We start from the raw sequence: 16,522 nt of genomic DNA on the forward strand, positions 1-16,522 counted from the left end.
TAGGTTAGGCTGAGAGGCAGCGACTGGCCCAAGGTCGCCCAGTGACTGTGACCAGCCAAACGGGGGATTTGAACCATAGCTGGCAAGTGTCCCTTATTTGGCGGGACAGTCCCTTATCCCAGTGCTGTATCCCGCTGCTGTCCCTTATTGATGAGGCTTTGTTTGGCTGCTGGCTGGGCTTTCTGCCTTTGGCTCGGAGGGGCTCAGAAGTTGAATATACCTGTGCCCGGAAAATCCCTTATTTGGGCTGCTGATCCCTTATTTTCGAGGCTGCTGGTCCCTTATTTTCAAATCTGTAAGTTGACAGCTATGATTTGAAATCTGGTCTCCCAGGTCCTAGTCCAACACTCTAAACTTTTGCACCACACTGGCTAGCAAAACACTTGCCAAAGAGAGCAAGGTTCAAGTCTCAAGAAGCCAAGGAATGGAGATTCAGTCCAGGTCCAAAAGATGTTCCAAAGTCTAGGCCAGGCAAGAGCCCAAGATCAAAGGGTGCAGGTTGTTTTAATGGCCAGGGATGATGTAATTTACTGTATTTTTTGCTCTATAAGACGCACTTTCCCCCTCCTAAAAAGTAAGGGGAAATGTGTGTGTATCTTACGGAGCGAATGCAGGCTGCGCAGCTATCCCTGAAGCCAGGAGAGCGAGGGATCGGTGTACAGCGATGCCTCTCTTGGCTTCAGGGATAGCTGCGCGAAGCCTCTTCAGGGCAATGGGAGGAACGCTCTCCCCCTGCCCTGAAGAGGCTTAGCACGGCTATCCCAGAAGCCAGAACAGCAAGAGGGATCGCTGCGCAGCGATCCCTCTTGCTGTTCTGACTTCGCTTTGCTGGAGAGGTGCTGCGCAGAGAGGGAGAGAATATTTTGTTTTCCTCCTCTAAAACTAGGTGCGTCTTATGGTCGGGTGCGTCTTATAGAGCGAAAAATACGGCATATTAATTTGTGATTTAGCAGCATCAGGATCACCTGTTCTAGACGCTTCAAACACGAAGCCAGTTCTTATCTGGCTTGTCCTATTGAACTGATGCTTGAAGCTTGCAAACTTTGCTGGCAGGTGCCATGCTCCTCATTTCCCTCTGCTGTCCCCCCCCCCCATCGCCCTTGCAAATTTGGGGTGACATGAGTGAGTCATTGCTGGAGTTTGGCTCTTCTCCTAGGCGGTTCCGACAACCATTTGATCCTGGTGGACCTGCGCAGCCGAGGCACGGACGGAGGGCGGGCCGAACGGGTCCTTGAGCTCTGCTCCATTGCATGCAACAAGAACACCTGCCCAGGTGAGAGTGGCCAAGCTTGAAGAGGTTCTTCACAATGCTTAGTGATGGCCAAGCATCCCCCTCGTGGCGCTGCGGTTTACCAGTTTTCAGAAATGCCTGGTGTAGGGGGTTGTATTGAATCTAGGAGAGGGATATATTTATTAGATGTCACCCTTCCTGACTCACATTTGGGAGCTCTACAGAGTACGTTCCCTTGTCATTCCCTCTGTCGGTGAATTCGGATCCTCCTAGCTGGGTATGAACAGGCCTAGTCTGCCCACTGATTTCTCTGGCCTCATCTTGCCCACTCTGCCTGGCAATCACTCTACCAGGCAGAGAAGGATCTTTCCGGGACCCGAGACCCCTTTAACTAGCGGTCCAGGGGGTGGCATTCGGCAGCTTGTGCACACAAAGTAGGGGCTTTTTCCTCTGAGTCACTACCCCTCCCATTTGGGGAGGAATTCAGGAAGGATGGGAAAGTAGACCTGAAGGAGCGTCTCCACCCCCATTGTTCAGCCCAGACACTGAGGTCCAGCTCCAAGGGCCTTCTGGCGGTTCCCTCCCTGCGAGAAGTGAGGTTACAGGGAACCAGGCAGAGGGCCTTCTCGGTGGTGGCACCCGCCCTGTGGAATGCCCTCCCGTCAGATGTCAAGGAAATAAACATCTATCAGACTCTTAGAAGACATCTGAAGGCAGCTCTGTTTAGGGAAGTTTTTAATGTTTGATGTTTTATTGTGTTTTTAATGTTCTGTTGGAAGCCACTCAGAGTGGCTGGGGAGGCCCAGCCAGATGGGCGGGGTACAAGTAATAAATTATTTTTATTATTATGAATAGAATTGTAGAGTTAGACAGGACCACAAGGGTCATCTAGTCCAACCCCCTGCAGTGCAGGAATATTTCACACAACGTGGGGCTCCTTTGGGGAAGCCTTGTCCAAACCATTAGAGTCACCAGTTTTCAGGGTTTAAACTGTTGGGAGCTGCCTGGCGTGGCTGGAGAAATAATAAATTAGAAATAATAAATTATTATTATTATTATTAAGCAGCAACTTTAGAAGACTGCTGGGTAGGAAAACTGAGGATTTAAATAACAGGCTTCAGTTTTTATGCAGTTTATCTATGCAATGTATAAAACTGGCCAGCTGCCCATGTCTTTGGATTCAACCCACGGCCTCTTCCCTCGTGCCTAGGAGACAAGAGTGCCCTGCGCCCCAGCGGTCTTCGGCTGGGAACACCAGCCCTTACCTCCAGGGGATTCTTGGAAGAGGACTTCCGGAAAGTCGCTCACTTCATCCATAAAGGTAGGAAAGTGCCTGTGGGCATGGGAGCAAGCACTGTTTTTGGAGATCTGGGATTTGCTTTCTACCTCATCTTCGCCAGCAGCCTCTGCCTTAGGTGAATGCTGGTTTCATCCCCTCACTTATTTGCAGAATGATTTGGGAGTGCCAATGCAAATTCAGTTACAGGTAGGTAGCCGTGTTGGTCGAAACAAAATAAAAATAAAAATTCCTTCCAGTAGCACCTTAGAGACCAACTAAGTTTGTTATTGGTATGAGCTTTTGTGTGTATGTACACTTCTTCAGGTAAGTAATTCTTCAGATAAGATATGTATCTGAAGAAGTGTGCATGCACACAAAAGCTCATACCAATAACAAACTTAGTTGGTCTCTAAGGTGCTACTGGAAGGAATTTTTTTTGTTTTGTTTCGAATGCAAATTCAGACTAGGCTTGCACCTTGTTTCAGGTGTGAGGAACCTGTGCTCTCCCCCCCCCCCCATTATCTTGCTTATTTACACCCCACCATTTTCTCCAGCGAGCCCAAGGTGGCGCCCATGCTTCTTCCCCTCCTCGTTTAATCCACACAACATCCCTGTGAGGTAGGTTAGGCCAAGAGGCAGTGACTGCTCCAAGGCCACTTCCGGAGCTTCCTGACTGAGTGGGGATTTGAACCCTGGCCTCCCCCAGGTCCTAGTTTGACCCTCTAACCACTACACCACTCTGCCTCTTGCTAGACCACTATTTCCTTCATCCCAGATCATTGGCCATGCTTGTCTTGGGCTGGTGGTAGTTGGAGCTCGATAGCATCTGGAGGGCCGCCCTTCAGAGGATTTGGGCTGGCACATTCGAGGAGTTAGGTAAAGGTAAAGGGACCCCTGACCATTAGGTCCAGTCATGGCCGACTCTGGGGTTGCGGCGCTCATCTCGCTTTACTGGCCGAGGGAGCCGGCATACAGCTTCCGGGCCATGCGGCCAGCATGACTAAGCCGCTTCTGGCGAACCAGAGCAGTGCACGTAAACGCCATTTACCTTCCCGCCAGAGTGGTACCTATTTATCTACTTGTACTTTGACGTGCTTTTGAACTGCTACGTTGGCAGGAGCAGGGACCGAGCAACGGGAGCTCACCCCGTCGTGGGGATTCAAACTGCTGACCTTCTGGCTGGCAAGTCCTAGGCTCTGTGGTTTAACCCACAGCGCCACCCGCATCCCACTCGTGGAGTTACCCTATACCAAATTTGGCCACCAGGTCAACTTGGGCCAGTGTGGTGTAGTGGTTAAGAGCGGTGGACTCGTAATCTGGTGAACCAGGTTCGCTTCCCCGCTCCTCCACATGCAGCTGCTGGGTGACCTTGGGCCAGTCACACTTCTTTGAAGTCTCTCAGCCCCACTCACCTCAGAGTGTTTGTTGTGGGGGAGGAAGGGAAAGGAGAATGTTAGCCGCTTTGAGACTCCTTTGGGTGGTGATAAAGCGGGATATTAAATCCAAACCTCCTCCCCTCCTCCTCCTCCTCCTCCTCCTCCTCCTTCTTCTTCTTCTTCTTCTTCTTCTTGGGCAGAGTGATTGGTTCTTAACTGGTTGTGGCGTCTCAACATTTAGAGACATTTTGTGGTCCTTTAAAGGGGAGGCATCTGGGATTGAACCTGGAGCCTTTCTGCATGCGAAAGGCGTACGCTACCCCTGAACCACAGTCCCCGCTCCCCCTCTGATGAGGTTTTGCTGTCCAAAGTAGTAATTGATCACCCAGTAGCCCACTCAGCCGCCAAACGAGGAAATTTCTGTGTTGCCCATGCAGGTATTGAGCTCACCTTGCAGGTCCAGAGCGACATGAGTCCCAAAGCGACGCTGCGAGAGTTTAAGGAGAAGCTGGTGTCTGATGAGAAGTACCAAGCTCCCCTGAGATCCCTCCGGCAGGAGGTGGAGGCCTTTGCAGATACCTTCCCCCTCCCTGGCTTGCCTGTTCTATAAAAGTCACGGTTCCCCCCCCCCCCCACGCCAGAAGAAGGAAACTCCTGCCTGGAACAGCCGCAATTCTTCTTGGCTGCTTTGAAGTGTGGGTTGTCTCATCAAGCTGCCCTCCCGTAAAAGGGATTTAGGAGGAATCGAGGTATCTCCAGTGTCCCCTTTTCTTTACTGTTCTTACAAGCAGAGCTGCTCTTGAAACCTGCTCTTTAACCAACCTCTACCCCATCTTTTAAAAAAATAAGTTGCATTGAATATGGACCCCAGGAGGAAATGGGCACAGGCCAAACGAAGCTTAAAAATCCTCCATCGGTGGGGTTAACGGCCGTATTAATGGACATCCCAGAATTATACCCCTGGCAGTGGTAAAGAGGCCCCGAGAGAGATGTGCCACACAGTTGCTGCGAATGGAAATCGCGATAAAAATATTGCATATGGAATCAACCTATTACCCAAAGGTCTTAAATGGAAGAGGCTGAGAGATGGCGGAAGGGGGAAATGCAATGTCGACAGCAACTCGAAGCTCCCCCGAGGTTTGAATAAACGTCAAACTGGGTCACGAGGAAGAATGAATCTGATTTTTTGCCGGGTTTGAGCTTCCTCGTTAAAGCTGGCCTGTTGGAGAAAACAGATTTACTCCAAGTCTAAGCAAGAAACAACAAAAAGATAGACCTTTGTGCTGAGGTGTCTTCAGCCAGCATAGCTGAGCCGCTTTCAAACCAGAGTTTTCTTCATTCAGGAAAACTCAAACCAAAGTCTTCCTTTGCTTTGGTTTGTGGAACCCCCTGCCACAAGGATTGGGGATGGATGACTGTGAGCATTTAGCAGGGGTATTAAGAGCACAGATCTGTCAATAGGGATCAGTCATGAAATGTGCAACCCGTAACAAAGTGCTGCAGTGTGGAACGCTCCTCTGTTCCAGTAAGATAGTTATGCCTCTGGGATACATTTCATCCCACCTGGTTTTCCATTCCCACCCTGCTGCGATGGGGCTCCCCCCCCCCATCTTTTTTACTTTTTCCCTCTTAAAAGATTTCTTGTATTTCTGCAAAGCTTGGGGAGTCTCCCTGCTGCCTCTGTGGCCGATTGCCCTTTGGGCTACTAGAGCAGGGTGCTCACACCTAAAAATTGGAAAGCTGAACAGAATCCTCCCCTTCAGAGATCACTGAACCCTCACTGATCTGCTAGGCAGCTGGCCGTTGCCTTTGTGGCCTGGTTGAGGGTTTCTCAGAACCACACAGCTATTCCACTGCGGGAAACAAGGCTAGACGAATCTTCCAGTCGGATCCAGCTGTTTTAGGTGGCTTGTGCCTGAGATGTCATCTCTAGACTACCAAGATTTCAGCCGTGTAGAGCGAAGATAACGTTTCTCCATTCACCAACATCGCTGTGGAATAGCAATTGGCACAAGTTTCCTATCGCTGGAGAATGGGGGGAGTTTAAGCAAACCGTCTCGGATATTATCAGAGCGGGCCTACCATGAATGTAAGAAAAGTCCTGACACGTCAGCCCAGTGGCCAGTCTAGTCCAGAATCCTCTTCTCACAATGGCCAACCAGGTGTTTGCTGGAAACCTGCAAGCAGGATCTAAACACAAGAGCGCTCTCCCCACCTGTGGCTTCCAGCAATGGGTATTTGAAAACAACATAGCAAGGCAGAATTCTGTCTTTCTAAATCCAAGGCATGGGACTCTCAGCTACATTAGCAAAGAAACGGCAATCTGGATGCACTATAAACATGCAACACTAGATGGCGCCAGAGACCAGGAATTTTTAAAACACGATTTTCCATAGAGATTTTTTTCTTTTGTTAAAGCGATCTTATTTCTGACTTACAGCATTTTTTCCAGTTTAGATCCACCCATGGCTAGCCTCTTGCATTGCTCAACTCCCAAAATTTTGTGGTTGCCATTCTCCAGTCCTCTTCCCCCCCTCCACTTTAGTATCAGACACAGGAGCTCAGAAATAGAGTCAGGACAATTTTTTACTAAGCACAATAAAATCAAGAATTGAACCACAATATATGCCAAGGGTTATATAAGCTTTAAAAAATACAACCAGTATATATATATATATTGTATTTCAAAAATATCTTGAGCCCAAATAAATAATTTCTTCTTCTTCTTCCCCCTGCCTCCAATGTACATTTTATCATTGTAGTCACTGGGTGTTGAGTATTGTTGGTGAAGCGCTTGTGCAGTACACACCTTAACGGTACTAAGACATGGAAGGCATGCTGCTCAGATTTTCTTCAGTGAAGACGCTCACGTTTCCCTCCCTCTCTTAACTACTGCTTAAGCGAAAAGTGTTGTGTTCCTACAAGTGCGGACAAGAAACTGAACATGCAGTTAGGAAGATCACTTGGGGGAGTTGTTACTTCCAGGGAGCTGCTAGCCCAGTCCAGTCGAGATGGAGAAAGGTCAAGTAGTTGGTTGATAAGAAGAAAATGCAGAATTATGGGGCCCAGCGTCTGGGCTTTCCACAGCACCCAGAGGGACTGCGATCCCGCCTGATGCATCCACATGCAGGCCAGCGCCAGCTCCGCGCATGTAGTGCGCCAACACCAATTCACATGTCTCAAGGGGCCGATTGTACCTAAGCTGCTGAATTTGTGGGCCACTCACATCCTCTGTGTGTGATGTTCCCATGGATCAGCCTATGGTTATATTTTCAAGATTAAAGCAGCAGAGATATGCAAACACCTCAATTGCCAAATGGCTAGATGAGCTCCGTTATGGAAGCAGCTCATACTGAGAGGATGCGGAATGGGGCAAGCGTAGGATCTGCCTTCCTCTTGATGCTAGAACCACTGATGAAAGAGGGGGGAGCTTCTCCCCAGCTCCTCCAATCTCCCCACTCTGTCCTGTATGGATTTCCCCTTTCTCTCTGCCAGCATTAATCATGGGGGTTTTTTTACCACATCTGCCAGGAGCTTATAGCCGGCTAGGATTAGCTTGTAACCAGGATCTGAAGCTGGTTGGCGCTGCTAGGGTGCAATACCACTGTTAAAACTGACAAGGGGCGGAAGAGGACGTTTGAGCCTGTGGGGTGTTGGCAATCTGTTAAGGATTGGCTAAGGACACGAAAGCAGAAAGCTAGTTCACGTTACTAGGCTCTGCAGGTGATTGGGCAAAGTCTTGGCTCTTGAGAAAAGGAAGGTTCTCGCTAGCAGGCCTTGTATCTACATATATATGAACCCTTTTTTAAAAAAGTCATCAGTGCCACACTACTGACTCTATGGCATGCTCGTGAACCGCCAAGACCGATTCCAGAGCCTTGTGATTCACAGATCTTGCTTCCATCAGGCAAGATGTCAGGCATACCTGCAAGTGTAACAGGTCCCTTTTGCACCTGCAAAAATAATAAGAAGCAATGCCGAAGCCCTGAACACTGTCTGAAAGGCAGAGTAGATAGGACCCCTGTGAAGCTAGATCAGTTCCTCAGGGATCCTTCATGTATTTCTGCTTATAGTGCAAGCTTTGAAAAGGCAAATTCTTAAGATGTTCAGATGGAAAGGCATTGCTCAGCTAAATCAGAACAAAAGTCTCTGGTGGGCCCAAGCCTGGGCACCTAGAAGACCTTGTGAGATTTTATGTCTCCGTGACAGGGATAATCCCAAATAAATTGCAGGTGTCCTTTTCTGTATTGGCAGTGGTGGTGGGAGAAATATCTGAATACAAGGCTAATGTGCAAACTAGGCTTTTTAGGAAGGCAAGAAAAAGCTACTCTTCAGAGGGACACACACATTCCTTCAGCAATTCGGGAAAGTGTTGCCTCCCACCATTGAAGGAGGAAAAGTCTATATCGAAGAAAAGCCTGCCAAATGGAGTTGACAAACCAGGACCCAAAGTATCTAAAATTGGAGAGGCTTCCTGGGATAGACCCGCCTTCCCCAACCGCTGGCTGCTATAGCAGCCGTAGTCCAAAACATCTGGAGGGCACGAGGTTGGGGAACACTGACCTAGATGTGCCAACAATGGCATCCCACTGGCTAGGTTGACTACCTGAAATATCCAGAGACATTCACTATACTGTGGCTCCCAACCACCAATGGGGAAGGGGAAAACCAGTGTGATGATGTCACAATATGGGCAAATATTCCTAAACTGTACAGGGGGAGAACTAGACTCAGTGACAGCATTCGAGGAGATAGGTCCACGGTTCCCATGGCTCTTGCGTCCCACCCTTTAAAGAGATACCTTGCCTTGCAGATGCGGTAAAGCAACTCTGCTCAGGAAGGCCTTTTCCAAATCTTGGATATTGGGAGTCCTTGCATAACGCTGCTATGATTTCACTGCAAAGCACAACAGATTTCCCTCCACCATCTTCATGAACGAACAGCCACCCAATAGACTTTTTTGGAGGGGGGGTAGAAAGCAGCACAGGAGTGCTATATTCTCTCCAAAAAGCTTTGAAACTTATCTGCCTACTTTGCTGAGGGACAGGTGGGGTCAGGCCTTGGAAGCCTGGCTGCTGTGAAGCCACCATGGGGCTGTCTGCATCAAAAGGTGGGACCCCGCCCACCCGCTCTCGTAGAAAAGCTTTGCCCGCAACTCCATCGTGGCTGACAACTTAGCTGGGTTTCCCAGCCCTATTTGAGAACAATGGAGTGTCAGGGCAAGATTCAAGCAAGGTTTGTACCGTTCCCGCAAGATCCTTTTTCTCTGATACAAAGCAGCAAAGTGTCATACAGATGGCCTCTACCAACCCATTACTTGAGGAACTAAAAAGTGCAGCATTACTTACACACACACACACACACACACACACACACAGTGCAGCTTTGCATCAAGTTTTCCAGTACTCTTAAAACACCAAACTTGACACTCGCCCTTGAAGTTTCCTCTGGTGGTACATTCAGTTCCAGAACTCTGTCACACATAATTGCATTGAACAGAGGTTTTGAAATATCACAAGTCCAGTTACTCCAGTTTTACAGTTACTCTTGTAAAACGTGTGTCTTGTCACCAGCTTCCTGACACACAGCGAACGGAAAGAGAACTTTCAAAAAGAAAGAAAGAAAAGGAAATAAAACTAGTAAGGCGTTCCTCCGCCTCTAAAATTATCAGCCAGCCGGCCTGCTTGGGATTTCCCGCTGCTGTACTTATCTGCAGCTAGGGAGAAGACGCAGATGAGATGTGGCCCCCATCGGAGACCTCAAGTTTTCACAGGACGAAAGAAATAAAGCGGAACTACCTCTACCGGATTCAATCAGAGTAACGACAGATTCTTAAAAGGCTCAAAACTGATGGCACCCGGTAGAGTTTGTGACTCAGGAGGAGCCCCAACATCCAGTCCAAGCTGCGTGACCGGCAACCACCCCAATGCGCAGCGACAGCAGAGGTAGTAAAACGGTTGCAAAGCCTGGATGTTCAGGAAGGGGGAGGCCAAATTGGAAGCTGCACATCCCAGCGCTGACCTCCATCCCTGCCAGGGGCTGGTTGTAGCAAACAAAGCATGGGGTGGGTAGGGAAGGCCTAATCCAGTACATTCAATCCCAATGACACCTGAGTGCTAAGGTTTAAGGGCACTGGGCGATTCCAGAGACCTCCCATGCTCTTGGGAGCAACGGCACTGGCCTTTGTGACAAGGTCCGAAGCACACCCTCCCCAGCTCCATCTTCCCTCACATTCTCCCCCATACTGCAGAAACAGGGCCAGCTATAAGGATTTGTGGGTGTCCCTTTCCCCTCTGGGAGAGACAAGACAAGTGCAGTGGACTACAGAGACACAGTGCTCGGCGTAACACCCCGCCAAGGCCCCCTTGTGCTTTTCCAGGCTTCAGAAGGCCTTTACCAGACCTCTGACCTCAAGAGCCAAGGAGGGCCTCCCTTTACTCCCCAGGGATGCACAATGCAAGGAGTCGTTGCAACCACCGATGCCGCAAAAAGACCGGAGAGATGGGTCAATGTCTGGCTATTGTGAAACAGCTGAATTCTTATGTTTAGCTTAAAAAACAAACAAAACCCCTCCACCTTCTACAATTCACTCCCATACACTTCTGAAATATGTTTCTGTGGCTCACTGTAGTTTCTAAAAAATGCGCACAAGTCTTTGGTGCCACTCACACGTAACCAGCACCGACCATGTGCCATGCAAATCCCCTATAGTCAAGATATCCCACTGCTCCTTAAAGATGCTACACACACACACACCACGCTCCCCACTTTAAGCAGCAAATGATAATGAACTTCCCCTCTTCCAAAGAGGTGTGACCGAGGTTTAGGAAGTCTCATTTTAATGAGGTTGGCTTAGCCACGCTGGGGTCCTCCATATCGTCCTACAGGTTCTCAATGACTAGTGTGTCGATCGCGGAATCGTCTAGGCCTGCAGATGGCCACAGGTGAGCCGGCGGGCGAGGAGGGGAGGCAGCAGGGCGGGCTGGGCACAACTTAAATTTTGTACAAGCAGCTGGGCACGTAATCAAACCTGAGGACCGGGCTGACCCCTCGGACGGGATCCTGAACGTACTGCAGTTTCAGGAGCTCGGCAAGGTACTGCACCACTTTGCTGTCCTCGTTTGCAAGCCCCAGCTGGATTTTCAGGAAGTTCAGCCGCCGGTTTGCCACGGACTCCTCCGTCTCCCCCTCTTTGATGGGCAGGTGCAGGTCGTGGTAGAAGGTGTACAGGAAGGCCTTGGAGCACAGCTGGGTCAGGATGGTCTGGACGTGCATAAAGTACGTGCTTCCCCGCTTGATCTGCGTGCGGTGGTCAGCGAGCCTGGGGATCAGGGTCCCTTTGTACTGCGGGCAGCGGAGAGTCTTGCTGTCGGCATCCAGGATACTGATGTAGCGGCTGTAGCGGCAGAGGGAGTGCATCATGTTGACACCCGACGGAGAAGATGCTCTGGAAAGGAAGGGGGGAGATAACATGCTGACATTGAAACTCCAAGGTAGAATAACTACAGGTATGGAGGCATTCTGTCTCTGAGAGATCATGAAGTGAAGTGGCAGAGATTGGGAGCCAGGACGTCTCAGTTCAGCCACATCTCTCTCTGGGACCCAGAGCAGGAAATATCATTCCTGCACCAGCGTCCCCCCTGGCAATTGCACACCCCTGCTGCGCTACCAGAGGAAATCAATGGGCAGGTCATGTTTCCTGCTAAATGGTGCTTTCGTAGCTAACCTTTAGAAGGGGCGGGGGAGGTTTCTGATTAAGTATGGAAGCCTCTGACATGAAAATGATCACCGCCAAACCCCACCATGGCAGAACAAATGGTGACTGAACGGGGCACATTTCTGACCGCTGCGCCCCTCTTTTGTCAATGGGAATCAATTGTCATTTAACTGTACTGCCAGGGACCAGAGTTGTGAGGGTTCTGTATTTGGCACTTGTACAATGGCCGGAAACTACAACTAATCCAGAATGTGGCAGCTAGACTGGTGACTGGGAGTGGCCGCCAAGACCATATGACACCGGTCCTGAAAGACCCACATTGTCTCCCAGTACGTTTCCAAGCACAATTCAAAGTGTTGTTCTGGCCTTTAAAGCCCTAAACGGCCTCAGCCCAGTATACCTGAAGGAGCGTCTCCACCCCCATTGTTCAGCCCGGACACTGAGGTCTAGTTCTAAGGGCCTTCTGGCAGTTCCCTCACTGCGAGAAGTGAGGTTACAGGGAACCAGGCACAGGGGCTTCTCAGTAGTGGCGCCTGCCCTGTGGAATGCCCTCCCAACAGATGTCAAAGAGATAAACAACTGTCTGACTCTTAGAAGACATCTGAAGGCAGCCTTGTTTAGGGAAGTTTTTAATGTTTGATGTTATCGTGTTTTGAATATTCTGTTGGGAGCCGCCCAGAGTGGCTGGGGAAACCCAGCCAGATGGGTGGGGTATAAATAATAAATTATTATTATTATTCTGTTATTACTTCCACTATCAGAGACAGTATGACTCTGAGTACCAGCTGCTGGAGAACATGGGCTTTCCAGAGGCATTTGGATAGTCACAATGGGAACTTAGGATTGTATCAAACTTTTGCTCAAAAGTTAGACCCCCTGAAATTAATGGAACTGCGTTAGCCTTGTTCGTCAATTTCAGTGGGCCTTCTCTGAGTAGGACTAACAACGGGTTAAATCCAATGTCAGTCCCACTCACACTAGACCTATTGAAATTAATGGGAAGGCTTAGATCTTATTAAATTCAATGGGTCTACTCTGAACAAAAGTTAGCTGGATGCAACCCATTGTATACAGTCCAAAATGCTGGACTAGATGGGCCTGTGTTCAGACATTTGAAAGATCTGGGTAGGCTGTGGTGGTGGTGGGTTTTTTTTACCTCTGCAATCCAATCAGCTTCCACTTCTGAAAATCTGTGATGTGCAAAGGAGATGTGGCCCAGTGCTTCACCGGCTTGGCGTACGCACCGCAATTTGGAACAAAAATAGAGAGTGCGGTGACGAGCTTCTCCACGATCGCCTTGTCTTCCCCCAGCACTATCAAAGTCCTGCCGCTCAGTAGCGAATATATTGCAGGATGAGCAAAGGGATACTGCCGGATGAACCTCAGTGCATTTTGCCCCGACTTCTTCTTGTGCCTTTCTCCGAAATGACCAGCAGGAAGGGCAGGGGAAGGAGTCCTGTCTGAGCTGGTGGAGGCTGTGCTGCTGATGTAGCTTGTGGAGTCCGAGCATTTGTCCAGGCTCATTTTACTCGTCTCTCTGCTGCTCGAGAGATAATGTGGGTCGAGTTCGTAGGTGAGGAGGCCTCCCAAGACGCCATCATGGGAAGAATAGTCCGTGAAATTCACGTGAAACCCCTGGTCCCCTTGCCGGTATGGCTGGGGCGGGATACTGACCACACTGTCACCATCGCAATGTTTGGGGACCATGTTGGACGGAGGCTCGAGAAAATTTGGACTCTCTTTTCCAATGCAACAGGCAGAGTCCACAGGGAGCAGGTTTTCTGGTTCAGGGTTGCCTTCAGTGTTGTCTGGATTTAAAACAGGGCTAAAGCGAAAACCTTCATCATCTTCGTCTGCATAAGGCTCTTCATTAATGGCACTTGGGTAGCTCGCTTTAAAGTCATCAGGAATCAGAGCTTCTGAGGGACACGTACTGAGGACCTCGATGCTGTCCTCACTTATGGTCCTTCGGCTGACAGCTTTGCTCCTCACCACTTGTGGACTCAGGCGGGCTTGCGGCATGCTTGCCTGGGTTTCAGATTGATTCAGGGCAGTAGCAGACTTTTCTGTCCCCAAAACCTCAATGCTTTCACCACTACTAACGCTTCCTTTAAGATCTGCATCGAGGTACTCAAGATTGTCGTGCTGGTCATAAGTAACAGGGTCAGTGACTTCTGCTTCCTGCGTGTCTTCAATCTCCTGTTCCATCTTTATAGGCACAGACTCAACACTGGATTTGTAAGATCCCAAGCTGACTAATGTTTTAGGAATAAGGCAGACTTCCAAACCTTTGGGATTGGGGCTGTCTACGTTAGGTCCCTGGTAGCCATTTAAATGCCTTTCAGATGGTCGCTCATCAACAAGGAACATGTCTTCAAAAAGGAAGTTGGTAATAGTTTGCTGCTGCAAAAGTGCTCTGCTGATCTGATTGGTCAAGAGGTAGCAAACGTCACCTCTGAACGTTTTCTCAATTTGATGTAACTGATCTAGAGTCTGGGTGAAAAAATAAACATCACACAGTTCCTGAAGGGTTTTGAGTTTCTTGTCAAAGCACTTGGCAGATTTTGCCTTGATAAGTTTCGGGATGTAAGAGGACTGGCGAGGATAAAGGTGTGTTTCACTGGGTTCGTCAGATTTCGAGGTAGTAAATCCTTCTTCGGAACTATCATCAACTTGCTCTGTCACACACTCTGGCTCATAAGGGTGAAAATCAGAATCTTTCAGCTTACTGTAAGGATATGATCTGATTTGTTTCAAAAGATCTTGATGCTCAATGATAGATTTTTCAACACTAGCCAGTTCATTGGCTTTCTCAATGGCTTGTGTGGTATAGTATCCTTTCTCGTTGTTTTTCTTCTGGATTTCAGTCTCATTGTGCAAAACAGTTCTAGTGTAATCAAGGTCTTTCAGTTTCTTTTCCAGTTCATTCGCAAAAGCTTTTCGGTTGCCAGTCTTTAAGCATTCTGATGCTTTGGAGAACTCCGCAGAGAGTTCCTGAAACATCTGCATAATTTTGTGCTCATCGGCAGAAATGTAGGCCATGCAGAAAGGCCGGACAAAGCCTCTCGCTTCGAGATCATAGAGTGTCAGGTGATGCACGTAAGCAAAAGCTCCTTCCTTGGAATCGCCCAGCACTACTTTAGAATCCTCCACGAAGTTCAGCTTTGGGTAAGGGCATCCAGGAGGGTGCCCCACAAAGGAAGCCTGGTAGTCCACCGACATGATGCGGAGGGAAAAATAGTTGAGATCAAAGGTGCCGGAAACTTTGGCATCATCCGGGATGGTGAGCAAAGGCTGGGGTCCCACTTGCTCTGAGAACTCGGATATAAGGATGAAGTCCCGGGTGAACTTGGCACCTGAGAGCTTGGACCAGGGGTTGGCCCCATGGCTGGCAAAAGGGAAGAGCGGAACAGAGTATTCCTCAGGCAAGGCTGGCTCGCTGTATGCCTCTTCTTCGTACTCGTCCTCTTTGGTAAACGCCACCACATCTGGGGCGCTGATCATATTTCCAGGTGGGGGCGATGAAGGGGCATGAAGAAAGCAGGGCCGGTCCCTCACCAGTTGTCAGCCGGAATCCATTGGCAGAGAATGAGGGCTCCTCTCCCGGGCTTATTCCGCTGGCGGACTGTCGGGGGTGGTGGCGCTTCCTGCACACCCAAGGAAACCTATTGCACTCTCCCTTTTACTTCCCTGCCAGAGATGGGCACTTTCCGGAGTCTGTGGCACTTCCCTTTCTGACTAGGGGTCACCTGCCCCTCAGATGAAGGACAGGGCGCCAATCCTGTTCACCCAGTGGGCCTTGTGAGGCATGCCCTTTCATGGGGGGGGGCAGATCCCCCACACCTCCAACTCCCTCCCTTGGTTTAGCTGCCTCGATTTCCAGGCTCCCCTCCCAGGATCTATTACGCCTCCTTCCCCAGGGAAGGAAGGGGACCCCTTTCTTTCTCCCCAACCCCTCGACTTTCCCTCCCTGGGAAATGGGCCCTTCTCCGGATCTTCCTCCCCTCCCCCCTTCTCCCCTCTTACCAAAAAGGTGGGCGCTAGGACCAGCCCGACCCTCCACACGCACACCCCCTGCCCCGTCTCTCCCCCTCCCTTTGCCCCGCGCCTGCAGCACGAACCGTCACTTCCCCCTCACAGCCGCCGCCTGGCAGCCATCTTGGAGTCACATGACCTGTTGTGAAGCGACCCGGGTGACCCCGGAAGCGATTCCTCTATTTTAAAAAATCGTTTTCCCTTCACACACAACTTAGACTTTAAAATAAAATAAAATAATAGGAGGAGCAGGGTAGTTTAGTTCGTGCTGCAAAGGCACGGATATATAAAAATTTTAAACTATGAAAGAGGTCGCGCGACCGCGGTGCATCATGGGTGTTGCAGTTCCCTCTTTCCCCTCACTGCTTTTCGTCCCCCCTTTTTAAAAACAGCAAAAGTAGAGGCAGCACAGAACTGGCGAATGTAATACTACTTGAAAACAGCGTTAAAAAAAAAAGTTCGGTTCAAAAAAATTAGGTAGCTCGGTTGTTTACGTCAGCAGCCACCGCGGGGCATTCTGGGGGTGGTAGTTCTCAAGCGCGCGCAACCGCCTCCCACTTCTGCTACCGCTGCGTATTCCCCCGCGGCTGTTTCGGAGAAGCCGTAAAGCAACACAGAAAGGGAAACGAACCCGCCCTGCCCTCTTCCCTTTCGCGTCGTGCGTTTACGACGGCGCGGAATACGGCTGGCAGGCGGGAAAGCTCCTCTTCTGTGAAGGAGGGAAGAGTGAGGGAAGCCTGAGGAGAGAGAGAGAAAGTGGGGGAGACCTTGAGGAAGAAAAAGGGGGCAAAGCACCCGAGTGGGAGCTCTGAGGAGGAACTGAAGGGGGCGGGGAGAAGCAGGCAGAGAAAGGGGACCCCTGAGAAAAAGCTCTGGGATTTGGG

The 16,522-nt window shown here is 49.8% G+C and overlaps 2 protein-coding genes across 2 annotated transcripts in view; one reads left to right on the forward strand and one right to left on the reverse strand.

Moving 5' to 3' along the window:
• SHMT1 (serine hydroxymethyltransferase 1) overlaps positions 1–6,615 on the forward strand; it is a 23,489-nt gene extending 16,874 nt beyond the window's left edge. Inside the window, exons 10-12 of the mRNA XM_028706601.2 lie at positions 1,157–1,273; positions 2,442–2,552; positions 4,324–6,615. Of these exons, the coding sequence (XP_028562434.2) occupies positions 1,157–1,273; positions 2,442–2,552; positions 4,324–4,496 (401 nt within the window). The 3' untranslated portion in view covers positions 4,497–6,615. The remainder of the gene's footprint in view (positions 1–1,156; positions 1,274–2,441; positions 2,553–4,323) is intronic.
• Positions 6,455–15,760, reverse strand: SMCR8 (SMCR8-C9orf72 complex subunit). Its single transcript, XM_028706600.2, has 2 exons — positions 12,760–15,760; positions 6,455–11,333 (listed from the first exon to the last, which is right to left on the reverse strand). Exons 1-2 carry the CDS (start codon positions 15,105–15,107, stop codon positions 10,880–10,882), a joined length of 2,802 nt encoding a protein of 933 aa, XP_028562433.2. The 5' UTR covers positions 15,108–15,760; the 3' UTR covers positions 6,455–10,879.
• Positions 15,761–16,522: the final 762 nt, after the last annotated feature.

The sequence above is a fragment of the Podarcis muralis genome, chromosome 14 (genome assembly GCF_964188315.1).
Source record: "Podarcis muralis chromosome 14, rPodMur119.hap1.1, whole genome shotgun sequence".
NCBI lineage: Eukaryota > Metazoa > Chordata > Lepidosauria > Squamata > Lacertidae > Podarcis > Podarcis muralis.

Bases quoted from the DNA above. Each gene is read 5' to 3' on its own strand.
- SMCR8 (XM_028706600.2), bottom strand. From the start codon at position 15,107: ATGATCAGCGCCCCAGATGTGGTGGCGTTTACCAAAGAGGACGAGTAC. The intron at 11,334-12,759 runs GTAAAAAAAACC...CTTCCTTTCCAG, and splicing joins AAGCTGATTGGATTGCAGAG to AGCATCTTCTCCGTCGGGTG.